Below are 25,151 nucleotides of genomic sequence, written 5' to 3' on the forward strand. Positions count from 1 at the left end.
TACCCAGCTGCCCCATCCGAGTGCCTTTTAAATGAAAGATTTTAATGAATAACAGAGTATTTTTGGTTCCAGTATGCTACAGCTACCATAATTTTGATTGGGTAGAAAATTTTGAGTGAATTTCAAAAGAGTAAAGGTTACTGAATGATGGGGGTGAAGGGAAAGGAAGAAAGTGTCTATGGGGAACAAGGAATTTTCTTGACTCTCCCACCATGACTAGAGGGATGTGGGAAGTGGGGATGTCAGAGTTCTTTCTAGTTAGATGGAGAATTTCAGTGTTTATAAATAAGGAAGCCTTGTAAGTAATTGCCATATCTAGTGTGTTACCATCCCTACAAGTGGCTAAGATGGAGTCAAGGTCATGGAACTTGAGGAAAATGACAAAATGGAAAACAAGAGAATTTGAGAGAAAGCCTACATAGATATTGAAGTATTAGGAATTCTCTCTAAAGATGCCCTTAGGATGCAACTCACATCTTTCATAAATTCGGGTCTTATCTCCCCTACTGAAATATAAGTTTTAGGAGGATTATATTTTACCCATCTTTACTGCCTGCGTGGGACTAGGCAGGCACACGCACAGGTAGGATCGTGTTCAATTCTGGGTCCTTTACTTAAAGATCAGAATCAATCAATCAACCAACCAGTGAGCTCTCTCTGGATTAAGTACCCTCTAGAGAAGCAATGTGGCCTAGTGGATAGACAGCTTGAAATCAGGAAGATCTGGGTTCAATACCCACCTCAGACATTAGCTACATGACCCTGAGTAATCTTAATTTCTCAATAACTCAGACAATTCTCGAAGATTCTAAATTGTAGAAGAAGCGTCACCCTGCATTGGCAGAGAGGATTTCCCCATCTGAGAGTTCTCTAAACTAATGAATCAAATCACAAGCCCAGGATCTACTCCTGTTCCTAAGTGTCAGATAAAGGGAGGCACAGGCCATTGAGGTCCCTTCAAACTCCAAGATTTTGAGAGTCTAAGACAGTGATTCCCAAAGTGGGCGCCGCCGCCCCCTGGTGGGTGCTGCAGCGATGGCCACAGGTGCATTTGGGGGAGGTGAATAGCTGGAAGGGGGCAGTGATAGTATGTGACAGGGGGCGCTAAGTCATATTTTTTCTGGAAAGGGGGCGGCAGGCCAAAAAAGTTTGGGAACCACTGGTCTAAGATAAGGATGTGGCCATGGATGGACTCCAAGTTTTCAAAAATATCTGCATAGCAATAGGTTTTTCTACTGTCTTAGAATAGAATAGCTAGAAGGAATTTTAAAGGTCTTTAGCCATAAAGAATAAGAGAATCTGAGAACTAGAAGAGACCTTAGGGGGAAGCCTGTCTGGCCCACCCCTGAAGAGGAAGGCCTGGACAAATGATCACCAGGTTCTTGGCTCCAGGATCTGCAGGTGGAGGGAAGCCCCTACTTCCCAGGGCAGCCCTTTCTACCTATGATGGGCTGTTTCCCTGACACTGAACCTTTCTCCAATTTGTACTTGTTGCTCCTAGCTCTGACTTCTAGGGCCAAGCAGAACAAGCCAGCCTTGGGAGGACAGGGACTGCTTCGTGTTTGCCTTTGTATCTCTAGGGCTTGGATTGCTGGCCAGCACATAGTAGACACTTAATGTTTGTTGAATTGAATTAAGACTCATTTCCCACATTTCAAAGATTTGTCAGCTATTATGTCTTTTCCAGGTTAGATACTCCCATTTTCCTTTAACAAATAACATGGAACACTCTCTCTGCTTCCTTCAAAACTCAACTCGAACCCTATCCTCTGGGGAGGGCGGGGGTTTCCCAGGGTCTCCATTGAGCTCCTTGAGGGCAGACTGATTGATTTCCAGTTCTTAGCCAAGCCCAAGTGCCTGGCAAGCCTTTAATAAATCCATGTTGATTGGTATTCAGTCCTTCCTCATCCTCCCTTTCCCAACACTCTCAAGTCCTTCTTGAAATGTGGCACCAGCCTTTTGGGTTGCCCAGTCTCATGGTCCATTCAGATTAAACTCAAACTGAGTCTCCAGAAGCATTAAGGTTAATTTGTTTCCACAATTGAAAGAATCCATGCCTGAGGGCTTTTAGAGAGCAGAACAGAGGTTAGAGCTGGGAGAGGCCTTAGAACAGGGAGTGTCAGGGCTGAGAGGATCCTACAACAGGGAGTATCAGAGGGGGAGGGACCTAGAACAGGGAGTGTCAGAGGGGGAGGGACCTAGAACAGGGAATGTCAGAGGGGGAGGGACCTAGAACAGGGAGTGTCAGGGCTGAGAGGATCCTACAACAGGGAGTACCAGAGGGGGAGGGGCCTAGAACAGTAGTATCAGGCCTGGGAGGGACCTACAACAGGGAGTATCAGAGGGGGAGGGACCTAGAACAGGGAATGTAAGAGGGGGAGGGGCCTAGAACAGGGAATGTCAGGGCTGAGACAGGTCTTGGAACAGTGTTAAACCTGGAAGGATTCATTAATGAAAAGCCTTTCAGAAAAGGAAAGTAAGCTTGAGGTAAGGGAAAGGAATGACTTGGTAGGCCTCATCTTGCATAAAACATCTTGTATAAAACCTAATATAAAACCCAAGTACAGCCTATAATCTCTAATTTTGCCAGATAGACTTTTATGTATTGGTACATATAGGTATACACTAAAAAAAGATACAGCAAAGGGTATTTTATTTATTTCTCCTATGAAAGAAATCTCATTTAATGGAGAGGCCCACACTCAGACCAATATATATTTAGAGAGATATTGATTACACGTCTTTTCCAGACAGCGTGCGCTGGTAGAAAGAGCACTAGACTTGGCAGAGATTTAAGAATTCTCTCTGAAACATCAAACTGTGTGACCTTGGAGAAGTCACTCTCCATAATTAGGTCTCAATTTTCTCTTCTATAAAATGGGTCTACCATGACTTGGAAGCCTCCTGTCACAGTACTTTTAAAAATATTTTTCCAATTACATGTAAAAAAATTTTTTAACATTTATTTCTTAAATTTTTGAGTTCCAGGGGGCAGTTAGGTGACTCAGTAGATTGAGAGTCAGACATAGAGATGGGAGGTCCTGGGTTCAAATCTGGTCTCAGACACTTTCTAGCTGTGTGACCCTGGGCAAGTCACTTGGCCCCCATTACCTAGCCCTTACCACTCTTCTGCCTTGGAACCAATATACAGTATTGGTTCCCAGATGGAAGGGTTTAAAAAAATTTTTTTAATTAAAAATTTTTTTTTGAGTTCCAAATTCTCTCCCTCCTTTCTTCCCTCTTTCCTCTTTTCCATCTCTAGGATGTTAAGCAATTTTGATGTAGATTATATATGATCATGCAAAACATTTCCCCATTAGCCATGTTGTGAAAGAAAACACAGAAAAAAAACAAGAAAAATAAAGTAAAAGGATTTGCTTCAATCTTCATTCAGATGCCATCATTTTTTCTCTGGAGGTGGATAGCATTTTCCCTCAGGTGTCCTTCATAATTGTCTTGGATCATTGTATTACTGAGAATAACTGTCTATCACAGTTGATCATTGTATAGTATTGCTGTTACTCTGTACAGTGTTCTCTTGGTTCTACTCACTTCACTTTGCATTAGTTGCATCAGTCTTTCCAGGCTTTTCTGAAACCATTCTGCTCCTTATTTCCTATAGCACAACAGTATTGCATATACCACTACTTGTTCAGTCATCCCTCAGCTGATGGGCATCCTCTCAATTTCCTATTCTTTCCTACAATAAAAAGAGCTGCTATAAATATTTTTTAAACCCTTAACTTCTGTGTATTGGCTCCTTGGTGGAAGATTGGTAAGGGTGAGCAATGGGGGTCAAGTGACTTGCCCAGGATCAAACAGCTGGGAAGTGTCTGAGGCTGGATTTGAACCCAGGACCTCCTGTCTCTAGGCCTGACCCTCAATCCCCTGAGCTACCCAGCTGCCCCCTGCTATAAATATTTTTAATATACATATATCCTTTTCCTTTTTTTAATCTCTTTGGAATACAGAGCCAGTAGTGATATTGCTGGGTTAAAAGGTAGGCAGTGCGGTTCCCAGTTGCTCTCTCAAATGGTTGAATCAGTTCCCAACTCCATCAACAATGCATTAGTGTTCTTACTTTTCCACATCCCCTCCAACATTTGTCATTTTCCTTTTCTATCATATTAACTAATCTGAGAAGTATGAGAAGGTGGTACTTCAGGGCTGTTTCAATTTTCGCTTCTCTAATCAATAGTGATTTAGAGCATTTTTTTCATCTGACTATAGATACTTTTGATTTCTGATAGCTGCCTGTTCATATTCATTGACCATTTATTAACTGGGGAATGACTTGTGTTCTTATAAATTTGACTTTTTTCTCTCTATTTTTTAAAGTGAGACTTTATTAGTAAAACTTGAAATAAAAAAAAAATTCCCCAGTTTTCTGCTTTCCTTTTAATTCTGGCTGCATTGATTTTCTTTTTCATAAGGCTTTTGTAAGGAAAGAAATCCTCAAGTAGCATCTAATCTAACTAGTACCCCAACAGACATCCTCTCTCCAACACATGGATAAGAGGACACCCAATCTCTGAATAAACAACTCTAAAGATGGGGAGATGGCTACTTCCAGAGATCATGTATTCTACCAATTAGCAGCTTTGATTGCTTGGAAAGTTTTCCTTATATAGAACTGAAACCTGCTTTGTTTCTCATGCCCTATTCTTCATGCTGCCCTTCAGAGACAAAGAGAACAAGTCTAATCTTTCTGCCACACAATTGCTCAGCTCTCCATTCCCTCATCTCTTTCCCCATTTAAGCACTAGCATCCCTTTAACTGGTCTCCAGATGGCTTGGTCCCTGGACCTCTTACTCATCTGGCCACCATCTTCTGTATGCTACACTTTGTCAATGTTCTTCCTCAAATAGGATGCCTATAAGCGAACCCTTTGCTCCAGCTGTGGTCTAGCCAAGGCCAAGGCCAAAGACTCACCCCCACATTCTGAATGTTGAGTTTCTCTTAGCAAAGCCCACAATTCAGCTTCCGCACAATGAATAGACATGGAGATGACATGACCATCATCCAATGGGCAATCTTCTGGAGGAACTCAGTAACTCAGCTTTGCCATCCCCGGCTCCCCTCCTCCTAGGACAGGCTTGCTGTTAAGTTTATTGTTAACATCTTAACTGTAGGTCTAAATCATATTCTTTTGTAGTCCCATTCTGTTTCTGTTTCTCTTTATCAATTTGTATGGGGAGGAAGGAATTGTTTGGAATTACCTTCTGTATGAAGAACCATTTAGGGGACAGGCAACAGCTTCAGGACACCATGACTTTATTAGCTTCTTTTTTTTAAACCCTCACTTTCTGCCTTAGAATCAATACTGTTTACTGGTTCCAAGGTAGAAGAGCAGTAAAGGCTAGGTAATGAGGGTTAAGTGACTTGCCCAGGGTCACACAGCTAGGAAGTGTCTGAGGCTAGGACGTGCCATCTCTAGGCTTGGTTCTCAATCCACTGAGCCACTTAGCTGTGCACCCCAATTCCCCCATTAGCTTCTTATATCATGGAACTGATCCACCTATAATGGAAGGAGCAAAGGGTGCCACAATTGCTAGAGTAACGCAAGGTTTGGGTCTCAAGATGGCACTCAAATTCCGGGAGAATACCACCTATTTCACATTTTTTTTTTTGCCAATCATTGTTCTAAAACCCTTTTAACTGCATAATTTATCGGCAGCAAATGACAGATTATATCAGGATCAAAAGTGACTACCCAGAAATTTTCCCAATAATGAACTTGAGCTTTGAGGATGAACTGGAGGATATTCCATTGGTAGAAAGGAGCAGGGGGAGACCAGACTAGAGAAAAACTTCTTCCTGCTTCCCTTAAATGAACACTTCCACATTCTCATGTCTATTTAAATCTTAAGTGCGGATTACGCCTCTTTCTCTCCTGTGAAGACACTTCAGTAAGTGCGCTGCACAGAGCGAAGAAACCTGATTCTTGCACAAATAGAGTTCCACAAGAAATTATCTTATTACCTATTATACCGAAAGAGCTAACAAGATAAAGGAAGTGTGAGTCACTTTTTGGACAATATGGAAACTTGATTTTAGCTTCTAGAAATCAAATGTAATTTCCTTCAATATTCTCTTCTCCCAGGAGAATAGAGGCAGGGGAGAAGGTAAAGCATTTCACAAAGACCTGTCAGCCAGTCACCTGTGAAGCCACCACGAGAGATTGAGACCCAAGTTTTTATCAGATTCGAGAGATGTTTACTAAATCTGTACTTTTGCTTTCAGCCAGGATTTCTCTTGTCTCCAGGTTAAGTGTCAAGAAAACACCCTCCCTGTATTTAATTGGACGCATCCCAGTATGCCAAGTCAACAAGAATGTATTAAGTGCTTGCTGTGTGCTTGACATTGGGCTAAGCCCTGGTGATATGAAGTAAAACAGGCATCTTTCGCAAGAGGCAGTGTGTGCATCTTTTGTTCAAGACCCAATCTATCGTGTCTGCAGGAGGAAAGAACACGGAGAGAGCCACGAATGAGGGCTCCATTGTGAAAGACTGAACAGGCTGATGGATCTTGATTATAGTTAGTCAACAAGCGCTTATTTATTGTGTCACATACCGAAGCGTTGCCCGAGCCTGAGTCCCTATTAGGAAATTCGGCTTTGTGGCAGTACAAATCCTTTTTGATTTACTCTTGGGCACAAAGGGTTCTAATGAGGACAAGCCATCCCACTTCCAAACAAGCACATGATTAATCGTGGGAAGAGATGCATGAGTATGACCCCAATTGATGAGCTTGTCCCTGTTGGAGATGCCCTGAGGAAACTTTGGCTGGTAGAGCAGTTTACATAAGACTTTGGGGGGGGGTGATGATGTAGGTGGCAAGACTCACTAGACACCTCTTCTTTCCTTTAGAACTCCGTGAAACTGAAATGATGCTAAGTAAATGCCACGAGGCTTCTTAAACATACAATAGCTGAACCATGCAAACTGGACCCTCTCCAGGGTCTAAAGAAATTCATCAACCCAACTTCCCTGCGACTGGCCAGACTCTGCCAAGGATTTACATCCATGATCGTGCCAGCCAGGGGAGACTAAAGGCAAGAACAGCAGATTTACACGTAGTGGGACACGGCCCTATGGAACAGTAAGGAGATGTGGCATGGGGAATGTGACCGAGGGACCCCACACATCCTTCTTCCTCTGGATATTCAAAAGAGCTGGGGCAGGAGTGTGTGTGTGTGGGGGGGTGGGGTGGGGGAATAACACTTCTTAGGACAAATCTGTTTAGTTCCTGCTCCCTTCTAGGACTCCGAGACAAATGCTCTCTCCATCTGGGAGACAAACAGCAAGACGAGAGGCTCGAGGCATGGGCATGACAACAAACATGTTTTGTAGGCCTGGAAAAATCATTTTTTATGTGTAGCTCTTATGATCACAAGGTTGCCTTGTGCTTTCCTTCCTGAAAGATGGTTTTCTCTTAAGACAAAGTAAAATGGTTGCTGCCTTGAAAGCCAGAGACCAAGGACTTTTAGTATCCAGTGACTTACAAATATTGAAAAATTGAATTTGATTCAATTATGATAACCAAAGGGGTCCCTTGCTCCAAAGATTCACAATCTCCCTGTGGTTAACTCCGTTCATACTAAAGCAGAACACAGTCCTTCCATGCCTGACCAATGGTCTGAAGAGTTACTGGCTAGAATAACTGGTCTTCTGGTGCCAGCTTTGTGGCCATGAGTCCTTTCTGGGTGAGGAAAGACCTCAGAGAGATGACACTGGACTCACCCCCAAAGCCTGTTCAATTTGATTGACTGGGCATCACAGCTCAGGCTACACATCCCTGACAGCCTCAAGTCACCTGCTACTGTAGTTACAGGCTCCCAGGCCCAGGTGACTCACTTGTACTACCAGCTCCCTATTATTAGCCACTATCCACTTATTACACAGGACCTATTGAGGTCAGTGCCCTCCCTGCTGGTAGAGCCTTCAAGAACTCAGAGGTATCTTTCCCTCATACAGAAGCACCAGAAAAATGGTTTGTATTAAAACTGTTTTGCTTATGTCTCTGACCCAAAGGTACAACACTTCTAGAAGTTCTGGTTTATTAAGGGTGAGGGTGGTGGAGGGGAAATCCTCCGCAAGGTCTGAGAGAGAGAGTAGGATGGAACATTTAGCTATTCATGAGTCCAAACCAAGAAAAGGGTCACTCCTCATAAAAGCAGAAAAGCAAAGTCTAGTAACTGTTTGAATGAGTATTTAAATAGGAAGATTCCCCCTTCTCCAAACAAAGCTTAATTTGACTTCTGTTTGAAGAATTTATCATTCAGGGTTTCTACTCAAAGAATAAAAATTAAAATACATAAAATCTTCACTATGCTTGCATTGAAGGTGAGTGTTGTGGCTAAGAAGCCTCTCTAGGCTTAGCTGAGACTAGAATCTGTTTCATTTGCATCCATAGTCCTTTAAGCCCAGGAGAGCTTAAAGATATTACTTCTACAGGAAGAGTGTTTAGACTTTCTAAGCTGGCTAGCAAGAGCTTACAAAAGATTTTAACATCTTTTTTTGACTTGAGCTTTAACTACTACCCATTAAGTGATGGCTTGGCTTAAAATGATTGAGTTTGGCTACAGAAACTTTATTTGGATGAGTATCACTTCAAAGATGTCAATGTAATATGGGAGAATGAGTGCTGGAACCCCAAGATTTAGGTTTATGCTCCCCTCCTCTTCATTTATTAATCAGTTCCTCTCTTTAAGCCTCAATTTATTCATTTTGTAAATGGGTGCAGCCTGCCTCATAGGGCACTTGGGGATATCAACAAGATAAGTACAAAAGCAATTTCTAACTTGTCAAGAACTACATAAAAGTTGAAAAAAAATGCAACTTTATTCAAATATCAGCTACACACTTCCTTCAAATATATAAAATCAAAGAGTGTGGCCTATCCATGACTGTTATTTTTAAGTGCTCTGCATCTAACTAGATCACACTTATTAAGTGCCTATGGCATGCAGAGCACAGTGCTAGGGGTTGGGAAAATACATAAAGAAAAAAAAAGTCATGCCCTCCAGTTCATATTCAATTTAGAGGTAATGACATGGAAGCATTTATCAGTGTAAACACACGTACAAATCATTTGAGGGTGGAGGAGGATACTAACTAGGGGATCAAGAATAGCTTCCTGTAGGTGGCACTTGAAAGAAGCCAGGGATTTAGCTAGCTAAAGATAGAGGCTAGCCTCTAGCTAACAGGCTTAGTTAGAGGCTGAGTATGCCAGACATGGAGAAAAGTCTTTGCAAAGGCAGAAAGCACTTTGAAGGGTGGATTTTAGGGAATACAGGTCAGTTTTATAGAATCATTAAGTGTATGAAAGTGAGTAATGTATTATCAGTCTAGAAAAGTAGGCTGGATGTTGAATGTGAAGGGCTCTAATACCAAACAGGAGTTCCTGTTTTATCTTAGAGGCCATAGTGAGCCAGTGGAGTTTCATGAGCAGAGGAGTGACATGATCATCTTTCTTTCAGAAAGAGTGATTTTTAATGATGAAGCCAATACAGGATCTTGATAAAAGATTTGAGAGGAATCAGGATTATCATGCAACTGTTTATATTAAAAAAGATTCTGAATAAATACATTTAAAAATCTGCAAAGTCCACAGCCATTCTACACACTTTCATTTATTGTCTGGACAGTTAAAGTACAAATAATTCAAACACAACAAGATTAAGAAAAGAAACATTTACAATACTTTTTCCTTCTGAAATGATCTAAACTAGCAAGGTTAACATGAAGTCATTCATTGTAACTAAAGTTTACAACTGCCTGGTCCTAAGAAAGCTTCTTTTTCCCACCCCTTTTTCCCCCAATAGTAAACACATTGTAGAGAAAAGATTTTGGCATGCCTTCCCCACTAGTGCCCAGCCAATGTGTCAGAATGTGGCCAGGAAACTGAGCTTCTTCACAGCTAGGTGATGGAACGTGGAATGAGTGTCCTCACAACTGAAAAGCTAGTAATTTCGAGAAGAGAACCTGAATATCGTGGAGGCTGAAAAACAAAGAAAAGCCCAAAGGAGAAGTCATCGAGGATGCAAGCCATGGTTTTCCCGTGTTTCTCTACATCTACAAAAATTTGCCTCTTTGGGTGTGGAAACAGGAGTTTTGACGACATGCACTTAGTGGGTTTAACATGGGAAAAAAAAACGCACAAAATTAGCCCGAGTTATAAATAACCATAACGTTTTATTACCATTAAGACTAAACTTGTATTGAAAAGATTTTATGTAACAAGACAAGAAAAGCAATAACCAATTTAACTATCAACTATATTATGCATAGTGAGTAACTGCTTCTATTACCCAGGGAAGAGCATGGACCCTTTGTGGTTTGGTGGTGGTGGTTTGTCTTTTTTTTTTTTCCTTTTTTTTTTCCTGTTTTAAATATAGAACCATACAAAGCACAAATGTACTCATGTGGTCGGTCAGTGCACTGGGACCGGGAGAGCCCTCCCCACCCCACCCCCCAGACTTTTTTGTTCCCTTCGCTCTGATTTTGTGTGTGTGAGTTTGTTTCTCCCCGATCTGAATTTACACGAAAAGAAAGACCCAGTGGTGGTGGTGGTGGTGGTGGTGGTGATGATAGTGGTGTTTTTTTTTTCTACTGTGCAGTAAGAAAAAATATTCACAACGAACATGACAATAGAGCAAACAATATTTCTACACAAGTTACCTTGATACCGCTGTCACTTAAGTATCATAAGAAAACATTTTTAAGGACATATACCAACAAAACTAGCAAAGTGTTACAACTCAGAATAAATTAACCCAAAAAAAATAACTTTATATATATATATATTTATATTATATATACACATACACACACAACAAAATGACACAATAATATGCTTCTTCCCATAGTTTAAATGAACAAAGAAGTAAAACTAGCTAGATTTGATTTTGGCCCATACGCGTCATTCACATCGGCAAGTAATAAATAAGTGATTCAAGCAAAAACCAAAAATGGTGTTTCCAATGTACCGACATAGCCCAGTTCTATCAGCAGGGCGACAAAGTCAATCTCAAAATTCCTTAACAAATTTTAAAGCAAATGTATTTTTTTGTTTTGTTTGTTTGTTTGTTTGTTTCTTCTCTTTCCTAAACACATTACATTGAACTATGACACTAAGATATGTAAATAATTTCGTAGCACCTACTGCTTAAACTAAGGAAGCTTCCGATTAAGAAGAAAAAAAATTAATCTTTTAAACATTTGTTCTGTTGAGATCCCATACTGATGACTTAAAGAAAAACCGTCTTACATCTCCTCTCCTTGCTTTTGGGTTTTGACTGTGGGGAACTGTGGTACCCTGGGTAGACCCCTCTCTGCTCTCCCTTCCTGTAGTAGTTAATATTTTTTTTAATTATTACATGCTATGAAAAGATATGAAGATCATCTGTTTATAGCCCATCCTTCAAAAAACAATCTACGAATCCGGATTAAAACACACATCTTGATCTCTAAAAAGTTACCAGTGCAGTATGAACATGACAAAGTTGTCAATTTCCCCTAAATTAGCCAGTCAAAATATTTTTTTTCTCAAATCCAGATTCTCTTGTAAAAATTCTTTATATTTTATAAAAATAGATTTTTCTTGAAACCCATTTTCAGCAAAGAGACCACCTCTTTGGCAACATTAATGATATTAAATTGTTAATGTCATCAGGTGTCCCCCTCGGCCCCATCCCCCTAACAGAAGGCTGCTGAGTTCACATGATATAAAAGAAAAGGAAAAAGAAAAATTAAAAAAAATTGCAAAAGTTTTTTCCTTTCCTATTTTGCAATTTTTATTATTCCTCTTTAATTTGAACTTGGAGGGGTTTACCAATCTGATTGGAGTAAAACATTTTTTAAAAGAAAAAAAAGAGAAATCTTGTTCTTTCTTTTGATTCCATTGCTTTGTAAAAATTGTGTTTGTGTTTTTTTTTGTTTTTTTTTTTCTGTGTGTTTTTTTTTCTTCAAATAAGCGAATGGTCACCTTAAAAAGATTCCCCTTCAAAGAAGGCGGTAAAGTTAGCCGGCTGGGTAAAAATCCCTGTACATCGTCATCTATGTAGGTCATATTCAACAATAACAGCTATGAAAGAACATTCAATGCATCAAAGATTTGTTTTTGTTATTTTCTAAGCATTATATAAAACCCTTTCCTGGTACATCTCAGGATATCCAATGTTTTAATACTTAGGCAACACTGGCTTATAAAGTCCATGGTTGAACATAAGCCTCAAAAAAGTTTGTATCTCTCTCTCTCCTCCTTCTCTCTCTCTCTTTTTTGTGTGTGTTTTGTTCGTATATATTTATATATATATTTTAATAGGTAAGGATATGAAATTCAGGATTTGTGGGTTTTGTTGGTTTTGAAGGAAACTTGCAACACTCGGTCTCCCAGACGGTATCCGTTAAGGCTGGCGATCGCCATGGCGGCCTCATCGTAATTGGTCATGGTGACAAAACCGAACCCCTTGCATTTGTTGGTGTTGAAGTCGCGGATGACTTTGACGTTGTTCACAGCCCCAAATGGGCCAAAGAGCTGCCACAGGACACTCTCATCTGAGTCGGGGGACAGGTTATAGACGAAGATGCACCAGCCAGTCCCGGTGTGTCCCGGGATGTTCATTCCAACCAGGCTCGTCATCCCGTCAATTGTGATGGGGGAGAACCTGGTGAGCAAACAGAGTTGGGGGAAATCTACAGGTTGTTCTGAGCGCGCGGTCACACCCTCCCTCTGCCCCCCCCAATACACACACGGAGACACGCACAGAACATACAGAGCTTAAAGTCTGCACTCTGATCGGGAGGGTTACAAAAAAGAACACGCACAAAACAGAAATCTGTCGCATTTTCTTTTGTCGTGGGAAAGGGGTGTAGGGTACTCCCTGATTGGCCCAGGGAAGATCCTCAGACAGATTTATTTCTACATTCTACATTGCACTTAAAGAATGGAGTATTTTGGGACTCAGGTTTTCTTTCTCTTTTTTTCCCAATGAGGGTGTGTGTGGAAAAAGAGAAAACAATTTGCTTGTTAATGGAAAAAAATTAATAATTTTAATTGTAATTATAAATTAATTATAAAATCCTAATTTTAAAAGGGTAGGCTTGAAAGGATCCACTCCTCCAGTGGTCACTCCAAAGTGTCAGCATTTCACAACTTTGAGTGGGGGGTTTTGATGCTGGTTCTGGCCATCTCAGTATCCCTATTGAAATGCTGCCCTTCCTGCATGGCTGGAGTTTTGGAAACCGAGATTCCTCCTCCCTTCATGCCTCTCTACTGAGATGGGACTAGTTCAGGGCAGCGCTGGAAGCCAGGACATTAAAGGAATCTGTGACCTGGCACTGCCCTAACTGGATTGTTAGAAAACCAACACTTTGCTCGAGGGTCTTTTTAGACTTTTTTTGGTGGGGGTGACGGGAAGGAGAGGAAGGTAATGGCCTCGTTAGGAAACTTCCTTGGTTGGCCCAAACACAGCAAAACGTCATCCGTCAGTAGTTTATTAAGAGAAAAGACTGGGGGCAACTCATAAATGAATCAAAGAAGCAGAAAGGTTGTGCCTGAGACTAAATAGCTTAAAAATGTTTTTCCCATCGACATATAACAACAATTTTTAACACACATTTTCCAAAAATTTGAGATCCAAATTCTGGGGCAAAATAATTCTCAAGAAAACCTTCTTTCTGGCTGAACCGTGTCCCCGTACAGTACAGGGTAATGACTGCCGCCTCTCCTTGAGGGCCTTTTGGCTTACAAGAATACCTTCCTCACTATGGCCACATGGAGGGAATCGTGGAGAAAGATTACACCCACTTCACAGATGAGGAAACAAACTGAGCAAAGGGTGAACAATGGTCTCTGCCCTGCTGAAGGAGGTGCTTTTAGTTTTCACCACATGCTATCAGCTGCAGCTACAAATATGTAGACTACAAAATCCTAAAGTCACACCATCCCAGAGATTCTGTGTACTCAAAGGATCTCTAAAGGGCTAGGTACAGTGCCTGACACCCAGAAGGCACTATGTAAATACTAATTATTATTATTATTATTATTTTAAAAGTTTGGGGGGGTCCTACAAAAATTAGACCTGGAAGTTTAGATATATTTATTCTGTTCTTGGATTTTTAAAAAACCTGTTATTTAATCTATTAGCAATCACTTGATTTTTAATCCATTATTTAATCTATTAGTGATCACTTGATTTTTAAAAATCTATTATTTAACCTATTAGCAATCACCTGATATCTGCAAAGGGTGACATAAGGCATTTAGAGAGGTGCAAGGAAGGGGTCCTCAACCCGCTCTCAGCACGTGCCCTGCAGACTCCCACTCCCTCTCTATGGGCTAGTGATGCTGGATTCCAGGGGCCATGTTTGCCCTTTCGAGAAGGGAAGAGAGAAAAAGGGGACTAATCCAAGGAACAGGAGGCAATTTTGCCTTTCTTCTCAGTCTTATGATTCAGATTCATGATGGAGGCTGCCAGTTGGTGTTCAGATGAGTCAGGGCAGGGAGTCACTTACCGTACAGGGTGGGGATGGGTGGCTAAAATACTGTGTGGTTAAAGGACACAAGTGGTCTCCCCAGTTGTATGTGGGCTGTGGGGGCTGGAATGAGGCAATAAGTAGAAGGAGAAAGAAAAACTACGTGCGTCTAGAGCTGGTGGGGGAGGCACAAACAGAAGTCAGATGGACAGAAACGTTGACAGGACACCCCCACCCCACCCTGTCCCACCCCTTGGGGACACTCCAGTGGTTGCAGGAGGAGGAATTCTGAGAGTGAGCCTCAACCTGTAATCTGACTTGACCCCCTGAACCCAACCCAACCCCCAAACTTCTTGAAATGAAACAAAAAAGAACACAAAGAAACAAAAGGGAAGTTGGTAAAGGTTAAACCTGTGAACAGAAGACACCCAAGGCCAGTTAAGGTGTACACAGTTACACTCCAAAGGCCAGCCTCAATGTGAATGGGAAGGAGGGGACCAGTCTGACCCCTTCAGCCCCATCTCGGCCATCTCTCATCTGATTTTTTCCGTGGCCATTTTGGAATTGTCAGATAGAATTAGGAAAATTGTTTAAATCTGGTTTAATCTTGTTAAGATTACCGTCCTGTCAATAAGACATTTGTTGAGCGCCTATTGTGTACAAAGCCCTTGCCATGTGTAGGAGTCTGTGCCTTCTAACAGCATCTTGGCACTGCTTTCAAAGGCCCTCAGAAGCCCACTAGTAGAAGTTATTGGCCCAAGGCCATTCAGGTAGTCAGTGGCAGAGACAGGATTTGGGGCTGACTCCAAGACCCAAGGCTCTTGCCGTTATCCCCCAACTGTTGGAGTTTGCAGAATTAGCTGGAGAAAAAACAGATGCTTTTCTCCCAAAAGCAGTCATTAGACAGACAGGACATTGTTAAGCCAAGGCCGTAGCTGTGACACCTGAACCAAGTTAGAGGCCCACCTGTAAATCAAAGAAAAAATGTGAGATGCACACATACACTGTGTGCCCTTAAAAGAAACAAACCAACAAAAATCAAAACCAACTGAAGTCCGAACTAAAAATTAAGGATTTGACATGCTGGTGGAAGAAAAAAGGAATTAAAGAAATTTTGAAAGTTAGTGAATTAAAAAAAATAATAAATTATAGCACCCATCTGTGCCAACACGGACATCTGGCGATCTGTGGAGTCTTAATTACCTCTTTACGCCATAGGCCATATTAAGCAAATTGTCCAGCCTGAAAAGAGAAGGAGGGTCTTGGGGTTAATGTCTCACAGATGGCAAGATTGAGCAATGGAACGATTCATTCTGATGGCCCCCTTGTCAAAGAAGAGCTGCTCAACCACTTCCCCCAAAAGGCTAAGAGCTCTGAGAGTGGCAGCTGCCCCTCTTGGGCCCTCAACGTAGTGGGATGCCCAGTGAAGAGCCACGTGGAGGCTGGAGGCAGGTCTGTTCAGTCTGCCTCTCCCTCTCCAGGTCTGTATCCACAACCAAAAATGATTCCTCACCCCATTCTGCCCTCTGGGATTTTTTTTCTTAATTTCTGAATTTTATAAATATATAAAAATCGTGTTTAATATTGTTCTAACTGTTCACCTTTCACTGCAATCCAACTCGTGGATAAAGGATTTCTGTTTGAACTGAACCCAATGTGCACCCTGCCCAGTTATCCCTTTTTTTGAGGAGGGGGAGGGTTGGAAGGGCAGAAAGGAGGGAAGGAAGGAAGAATAAAAAGCGTCCCCTGTCCTCGGGTGAATGGGCAGCCACGCTTTAAGCCACCTCCCACCCGGCCCTCACAGGAAAAGCTGCTCACACCCTGGGGCAGCAGTAGCCATGGTTTCCATTATTAGAAACCTCCAGGAGAGGGTTTTTTACATAAATACTGTATGTGCGCTCACACAAAGTAAAAATTAGACGACTTGGATGCTTGGGGAGGAAGAAATCATTAGCAATTTCAGCTCCCATTATTATTCCCGGCATTGGAGAGGACTCTGAAAAAGCTAATTGTCTCTCTTGGCCCTGCCCCCCCCCGCCCCCCCACCCCAGGACAGTCTTTCTTTCCTGCCACATTCCAAGGAGGAGACCCAGAGTAATGAGAATCCCCCTTGGATTAAGGGAGGAGAGGGACGGGGTGAGAGTGTTACTGTAAGTCTATTAGAGGCCATTAAGAGAATAGCTCCCCCTCCCATTAGTCACCCAGCAGGCCTTCCAAGAAGCAAATCACAGGAAGACCCCACCCCCACCCCCACCCCCAAAGGGGGGAAAAGCAACCCAGGGCTTCTGTCCATCAAAAGCAGGCATCCGGTGGTAATGACCCCGGGAAGCTAATTAGGCCTGGAATAAATCTTCCCAAATTGTGTTCGAGGCCACCAGGATCTCGGGGCAGACACAGCAGCTGGGGTAGGGGATGCATGGGAGCAGAAACCCCCGCCCCAGTGGGGAGCTACCTGCTGGGGAGAGAAAGCCAGACACTGCTCTCTTTGCCTGGACTGTCCCCTAGGAATACTATGTGAGAGTCACAGAGGGGTCAGGAGGTCAATCAGGCCAACCCTCCCAACCCCCCTCCCAGAGGGAAATGCCTGGCCTAAAGTCCCAGGGAACTTGGGGGCTCATTTTAGTCATTAAGCCCACTGGTTTAAAAAATTCATATTAGATCCTATTGTTGGCCTTTTCAATGGATGGGGAAGGGGCTGGAGGGAGGGAGAGAATGAGGAATCCCAAATTTTCAAAAGTGAATTTTAAGATAAAGGAGAATAGTAAAGAATTTTTTTAATCCTCTCTCTTTCTGTGTCTCCCCCTCAACTCCATCTATCTGTCTCTCTTCATAGTCAAAAAATATGAGAGCCGAGGGAGCCCTCGGAGATCAAGTCCAACCCCTTTCATTTGATAGAAAAGGAACTTGAAAGGTCTGGGGGGAAATGGCTAAGGACACCCGTGGCCCTCCTCCAGGGCCCTTCCGGCCTGGCCCTTACCTGAATCTCTGGGCCTGGTGGTGCAGAGGCCCCGGGTAACGTCTGTTGGGTGACTGGTAGAGCTGGGAGAGCAGGGCCTGGCTTGTCTTCTGGCTGGGGTTGTTGGCAAACTTCACAGTAATGGGTTCCGTAGCACCGCTGGGCTTCTGGCCATTCAGCCCTTTGATGGCTTCCTCCGCTTCTATTCTCTTGTCAAAGCGGATGAATCCCACCCCTCGAGAAACCCCTGGGGAGGAAAGAAACCCGTGGGGAAAAGAGAATAAGAGGCAAAAGCAGAAAGAAAAGAAGAGCCTTGAGGGCTGGGACAATGTCACACTCAGCCTTGGATCCAAAGGGCCCGGCACAATAACCATTCACTCCACAGTGCCCAAGGGACTGACAGATCTTGACTGGCCTCTGCACACAGTTGGCATTTAATAAATGTTCTGTCGGTCCGAATTAAATCCATGTTGGCCATGGAGAGAAATGCTGCCAAAGAGGCAATGCTAAAATGAGGCCTGGGAAAAGGGAGCAGAGAGGAGATGGCCGGGCCCAGGGGTCCCAGGGCAGAGACAAAGTTCAAATCCAGGTATTCTGGATCCAGATGTAGGTCATCTTCTACCATATGGGGAAACAGATTCTCTGAGATTCCTGGGCAACTCACCCAAGGTTACATAGCTAATTAGCAACGGGGGCAGGAGGTGGCCTTGAGCTACTGTACAGACTGGGGAGGGGAACCTACTGCAGTTATCTAGCCCTGGAGAATAGTCACAGGACTCTGGTCTGAGGCCCCAGGCCAAGGGAAGCACAGCTAAAGGAACTACAAGTGTTTGACTAACTTCAAGAAGAGGTGACTTGAGGGGACCTCGAATGTGAGTTCAAGTCTATAATCTGAGGAAGAGATTAGACTGCTGTATTTAGCCTCAAAGAACAGAAGCAAGAGCAAGGAGGGGAGCCTCAAAAAAGCATCAGTGGGAAACGTGTGCTTGCATCCGGGAAACTTCTTAGCAGATGGAGTAGGACCAAATGCCCGGAGAAGGGTGGGGAGGGGGATTCCTCATCACAGGAAGCCTTCAAATACAGGCTGGATGGCTACTTATTGGTGCTGGTTTGACTAGAGGTGCCTGTGGTCTCTTCTGGCTGTGAGATCTAGTGCCTGAAAGCTTTCTCAGTCTTCCTTCCACTCTTTGGACCCATGGAAGAAGGCATTCCTTTGGATCCGTTAATAAGGAATCTGCCAAAAGGACTCTAATCCAGGGAACCTGGCACACAATTTAAATGTCCTTGTGACAAATTGCTGAGGGTTATTCCTTTCATAAGGTGAAGCCCGCTGGCATGGGACCTGGGCCCAAGGAGGATGGCTGATGACGAGCCACTGGAGATGACCTGGTGGGACACTCACGCCAAAATGGGGGACCTGCCACGTGGCTGGCCCTCATTACCTATACCCTCAAATACTTTGTCAATGCTGAGCTGTGAAGAGCTGAACCACCTATGGAAGGGACAAAGGAAAGATTGAGAGCATATTTTAAGGTGGTAGGGGCGAGTGTGATGGTAATGGGCCTTCATTTCTTCAGTCATAAGACCTGGTTTTAAATTCCATCTTTGCCAATAAACTCACTGTGGGATCTCAGGCCAAGTGACTCTAGGGGCCTCAGTTTCCTCATCTGAAAAAGGAGGTGCTGAGATGAGATTAAAGCTGCTCTAATTCAACATTCATCTATTTGTTGCTGAGCAAACTAGACATCAAGGAAGATGTATGTGTGTCTGGGTTCTTACACACCCACAGGCCTCTCCAATTAATTCGGATGTAGACCTAGATGGAGGAGACATATGTGCACACAACACACACACACACACACACACACACACACACACACACACACACCTATATACATCCCTTGAATAGGAACTTAGGTCTAACAGAATCCCTGAGGGCAGGGGCTGATCCATTTTATCATTATCTCAGCAAGGCCTGGCCCGCAGCATTCTAGAAGATGCTGACTGAGTTCCCTGGCTCCATAGAGAGGGATCATCAGGAACTCAGCCACCACACCCAAGCCAGAGGTGGTTTTTGGTTACAGTCCTTATCCATTCATAATCTCTGAGGGCCCAGATTTCAAGCACCCTGAAGGTGGCTGAGAATGGGCTTCCTTTAATGGCCTAGCCCACTCCCACTTACTGCCCTCCGAATCGACTTCTATCTATTGTTTGATTAGGCTACCAACCTGGAGTATCGTATAGTAGGTGCCTTATGAATGCTTGTTGGCACAAAGGAAGCTCTTGTGTTTTAGAGGCAACGTGATGCAAAAAGCACCAACTTTAGAGTCAAAGGGCCTGGTTTCAAATCTTAGCCTGGACTTTTAACTTCCTGCATGGTCTGTCCAGACCTGTTTCTTCTGCCATACAAATCTATTAATTAACAGGGAGTTTTAAAAAAATACATGTGCTCAGTAGAGAGAGAGTCAGGCCTAAGGCAGGAGGTCCTGGTTCAAATCTGCCCTCAAGATACTTTCTACTGTGTACCCTTAGACGAGTCACTGAACCGCCCCTATTTGCCTAGCCTGTACCACTTTTCTGCCTTAGAACTAATGCACAGCATTGATTCTAAAGCAGATGGTCAGGGGTTAGAGAGAAAGAAAGAAGGGGAAGGTGGGGGGAATGTATGTACATACACTAAGTAAAAGGGATTTGATAAAAGGGCAGAAAAAGTCTGTCTCTAGCCTCAAGGAGAAGGAGTTTTTGTTCTGTTCTGGGAGATAAGCTGTATTAGGTGAAGTAGAGGTGCTTTTTGCATCACGTTGCCTCTAAAACACAAGAGCTTCCTTTGTGCCAACAAGCATTCATAAGGCACCTACTATACGATACTCCAGGTTGGTAGCCTAATCAAACAATATCTAAGGTGAGAGGTGGCTGCCATCTGTGCTGGTGAATGGCCTCACCACACTGGGGAAATCATGAATTTCTGAGGCACAGGAATGAGCGTGAGCACGTGTGCGTGTTTGGGGGCTCTGTTGTGGGAGTGCTTGGATGCAGAAGGGTTAAAGCAGGCCCCTGGAGCCATCCCCTAAATATGGTTAACACAGGCCGGCTAAAACAGGCAGGGAGCAGGGAGCTGGCCGCAGGGCCTGGCAGGCTTCAGGACCACGGACAGGGCAGGGCCGAGCAAGCAAGGAAAAGCCTCCAAATGAACCTGTGACTTGATCCACCAGGATGCGGGAGGTGATGATGCGGCCGTACTGCGAGAACAGCTGCTCCAGTTCTTTCTGGGTCATGGTTTTCGGCAGGCCGCTGACGTACAAGTTTGCATCCCGGATGGATGCTGAGCTCGGACGGGCGTAGGAGACCTGGAGTGGGGAGGTGGGATGGGGGGGGGGGGGAAGGAGGATGTGAAGAAGGAAGGAGGGAGGAGGAGGAGGCAAGAGTGAGTCCACCTTCAGGCTCCGGTGCCAGCAGCGCAGCCACCCCACCCCCAGGCACCCAAGCGGTTGCCTGTCTGGCCTCCACTGGCCGACCCTGAGTGCCTGCTTAAATAACTCCATTCGAGGGTCCTCATGAGACCCAGGCAAGCATCCATCGACCTGAAATGGAGCGAGCACACACAAGGGTTCTGTGAGGCATGAATGGGCAGATAAAGGAGCCACCCGGCTGCCCCCCTCGTGTCATACGCAGAATCTGACTCCTCCAAACGCACGGAGGATCCTGGCCAGCTCCGGCTCTTTTTCTTCCCAGCCCTGGCTGATGAGGCTCAGTGAGTCATCCCTCCCTCCTCCCACACTCGGAGCACATCTGCACCAGGGTGGGCCAACGCAGGCCCCTCCAGAGTGACCCCCAAGGAGGCCAGCCCAGGCAGCGGGAGAGGCGAGAGCCCATTGGTGTACTGAAGAGGAGGTGCAATTTCAGAAAAATTATCTCCCTGGATCTCTGCAAACTGTTTTCCTCCAAAATGCTAACAGAGACGTGTAAACATCTGAAATTCCATCTGCAAGAAGCCAAATCTGCAGCGTACACATAAGCAAAGCACATTTCAGTAGTCATTAATTTTAGATTTTTTGAAAATTTATTTTTATTTTTTTTATTTTTTTAATTCAAAAGACAAACAACACCCAGTGCTGGCGAGAGTGCTTTGTAGCCAGGCTCTTCCGCTTTCGCTATTTCGAGTGGGCCATTGCCCAAAATAGAGCTGGCCGGCTCTGCAGCCTGCCTGCTGCTGCTGCTGCTGCCGCTGGACAGCAGCCTGGACAGAGGCCTGGAGGCTGGGAGCAGCCTCAGCCAGCAGGCCTATTTACCCCAGGCTATAAACAAACGCCGGATGCGTGCACTCCCATGAAGGTACACAGCCATGGGTACACACGTGTGAGCTCACAGAGTGAGGCTGAAGTCCATGCAGAGCTGATGGCAGAAGCCATGTTTTCACTGCCCGGAGGCTGGCACATTTGGGAAAGAGCCGGGGTGTGGCGGCCATGTGTCCGGAGCAGCCCTCTCCACTCTGTCACCTACCACTGTGCCCCAAATCTCTGCCCATGACACGGATGATGGCTCTCTTTCTGTGATCTTCCCTAAAAATAGATCTTGACTCACCAGCTAGAGACAGGACGAGAGTGACTAATGTTTGCTCCTGCTGATGGAGACAGAGGTGGTGGTCTACTATTGGAGCTCTGGGGGGGGGGGGATAGGGTCTTTAAGCTTGCAGGGGGCCAGAGTGCCCCCTCCATCGCAGGGGCAGGCAACGTGAAAACACATGGACAGGAAGACTTCTGCCCTGAGAAGGCCCGAGCTGACGGTCAGGAAAAGCTGGCCCTCCTAACCGGGTCTGTGCCAACCCAGGGGTCTATGACATAAAGAAAGCGGAGAACCCTTAATAAGCAGGGCCTCGAAGGTCCGTGGGCAGTCCTTGGCCCAGCCCCTCTAAGCAGACACAACAGACATGCCCGAACCCAAGAGAAGCATCAAAGAGATCCAACAAGATGCTGGGCTAACCCTCGGAGGGTCTCTCGGGGAGGAAGGGCAAATCCCAAGCCCACATCCACTCGCCTGTCAGTCTAATGTCCAGGGCCGAGAGACAGACGATCCATCCCTGCCGAGAAAGGCTAGGCTGAGAGAGCAGAGCTCAGAGAAAAGTGCTTTGTGATACTCTACCTGGAAAATGAAGAGGCTGTTCTAAAGCTATCAGAATCTCAGAATGTAGAGATCGACTGCCCAATCAACAACCATTTCCTAACATCCTGGCCAGGGGCCCGGCACTGTGCCAGGAGGGGATGGGAAGGGAACAAACATATGCTGTTAAGTCCCTCCTAGTACTAGGTGCTTTACAACTCTTATCTCATGGGACGCTGGGCACCGGAAAAAGGACAGAAGGGAAACGGTGAAACCCACATCCTTGACAGATTGACATCCAGCATCCGCTTAAGTGATGGAGAGCTCACTACCTTTCTGCTCTAGGATGCTCTAACAGAAGGGGGAGGCCTTCCTCCTATTCTAGAGGGCATCTCTGAGAATGCCTCCACCCCTGACTGAGTGCCTGTGTTCCTACCATCTGGTGGCAAACACAGGGAAGATGGCAGACTGGCACAGGCTACCCTTTGGGAGTCTAGTCCCTCTGTCCATCTGCCTGCCTCCAATGGGTTGTAGGGGATTAGGGGGATGGAGGTGCTTTTATCACTCAGAGCCTGATTCCCAAAGTGTCTCAGGTCCTACAAAGCCACATAATGAACCCCGCTGAACCTAACATTCAGACAGAGGATGGGAGATAGGTGTCCACGCATGTAAGGGAAAGAGGGTGAGCCACAGGGGAAATGCAACCTCAGAGGTACCTCTTAGTAAGTATTAAGCATCCACTGTGTGCCTGGGGACACAAAGATGAGTCTAACAGTCCCTGCTCTAAGGGAGTTCGCATTCTAGCAGGGGAGACTACATATTCACAGACAAGTAGATAGGAAAGAACAAAAGAGATATAAAGTGACTGGGGTATACTAGCATCTGGGGGAGTCAGGAAAAGTCTCTTGAAGATGGTGGCATTTGAGAACCGGGCCTAGAAGGGAGCTACAAATTCCCAAAAAGAGAAGTGAAGAAAGAGAGCACATTAGACATGAGGGATAGCCTGTGCAAAGGCAAGGAGGTGGGAGACAAGACATCAGAAGTTTAGCTTCATTCATCCAAATTTGAGAATTGTAGAACCTTCAGCTGAGCTGCAGGTCCTTGGAGGCATCTAGTCCAAAAACAGCTGAGTGACAGTCCCCTCGATTGTGTCTCTGACCAGAAGTCATTTGGTTGCTGTTAGAGGAGTCCCTGAACAGGGAGCTCCCTCCCTTCGTCCCTCCCAAGGGGGTCCATTCCACTTGTAGACCATTCCTCACTTAAGGATGAGGAAGCTTCTCCTTACACCAAACAGCCTTTCTGCCATTTTGTCCTCAGTGCTGCTAATAGCACCTGGGCTATTGAGAGTAGCCTAGAAACAGAATTCTTACTTATAATATGAGAAGAGGGGGCGGGGTCCCAAACAACCAATTTAAACATTTCTCTGAATCCCTGATGTCTGGCACAGAGCAAGCACTTACTTGTGTTTCTTGGCTGGCTACATATGGACATTCATAAAGCAACATGCTTTAATTTGGGGGGGGGGGCTCACTTGAACTTACAGTCAGGAGCGTAGACCACCCTCAGGATCCTGAACTGAAAGGAATGTCAGAAGGTATCTAGTCCAACCCTGAGCCGGAGGAAGAATGCCCATATTGATGACACACCCGGGTAGTTGTCCAGTCTCCACTTAAAGGTTTCCTAGATTACATTAGAATGATGTATCTTGCTTGAAAAATCTCCTGTTGCTTTAGGGTGAAGAGAAGCTATTCTTCCAACCCTCCCAACCAGCTAGCAATTGGTACCAGGATACAGAGGTCAGAATTCTTGATTCACTACATATATTCTATACCTGCCACTTACACACTGTGTTCACTGATAGAAATGGATGCCCCTTGAGGGCATACACTTTTGTCTTTGTATCCTTGGTTCCTAGGCACAGTGCTTGGCATATGGTAGGTACTACTAGGGGTGGCAGCTAAGTGCACAAGATAGAATGCCAAACCTGAGATCTTTCTAACTGTGTAACTCTGGACAAAAATCCCTATTTGCCTCAGTTTCTTCAAATGTAAAATGGGGATAATAATAGTTGTGGGTGTCAAATGAGATAATTGTAAAGTACTTAGCACAGTACTTGGCACAGGGTAAGCACTATATAAATGTTAGCTGCTATCCTTATTTAATAGATATCTGATGATGATGATGATGATGATGATAATAGCAGACTTCTGGATATGTAAGTTCCCTCCCCTGATACGGTCCACAAATCATCAGCAGAGATTTACGAGGGACACAGGTTAAGTACCTCTGGGTTTAAAGGTTATTTCCAAGTCTAATTCCTAAGATCACCACCAGACTTGAGAGATAGGGGGAGAGGAGGGAGAGAAACATGTGGGGCTACTTCACTTTGTACCAAAGGCTCTCTCCAAAATCTTCCAGAACATTCATGCCAACATCCCCTTTTGTCCTTAATAGGGGAATGAGAGTCCCATCCCAAAGCCTTACACCATTGCAACACCAACATTTATACACAGACCAATGTTTGGCGAAACTAAATCATCTTAACTGTCCTAGGAGAACTCTGTACTTAAAATAGGATGACCATCAGGTATTGACCAAAGCAAAGAATCCTGCCCCG

At 44.5% G+C, this 25,151-nt stretch overlaps 1 protein-coding gene across 4 annotated transcripts in view; it reads right to left on the reverse strand.

Annotated features, from left to right (window-relative positions):
* Positions 1 to 12,343: 12,343 nt before the first annotated feature.
* The window catches only part of ELAVL4 (ELAV like RNA binding protein 4), a 106,731-nt gene continuing 93,923 nt past the window's right edge, over positions 12,344 to 25,151 (reverse strand). The window contains exons 3-7 of one of the 4 annotated variants that reach the window (XM_044671935.1): positions 20,631 to 20,784; positions 17,459 to 17,684; positions 15,685 to 15,723; positions 14,591 to 14,595; positions 12,344 to 12,687 (exon numbers count right to left, since the gene is read on the reverse strand). In XM_044671935.1, the coding sequence (XP_044527870.1) occupies positions 12,344 to 12,687; positions 14,591 to 14,595; positions 15,685 to 15,723; positions 17,459 to 17,684; positions 20,631 to 20,784 (768 nt within the window). Of the gene's footprint in view, positions 12,688 to 14,590; positions 14,596 to 15,684; positions 15,724 to 16,933; positions 16,937 to 17,458; positions 17,685 to 20,630; positions 20,785 to 25,151 lie in introns of all 4 variants that reach the window. The other 3 variants (XM_044671934.1, XM_044671936.1, XM_044671937.1) reach the window with 3 other exon arrangements.

Source organism: Gracilinanus agilis, chromosome 4 (genome assembly GCF_016433145.1).
Source record: "Gracilinanus agilis isolate LMUSP501 chromosome 4, AgileGrace, whole genome shotgun sequence".
In the NCBI taxonomy this organism is placed as follows: Eukaryota; Metazoa; Chordata; class Mammalia; order Didelphimorphia; family Didelphidae; genus Gracilinanus; species Gracilinanus agilis.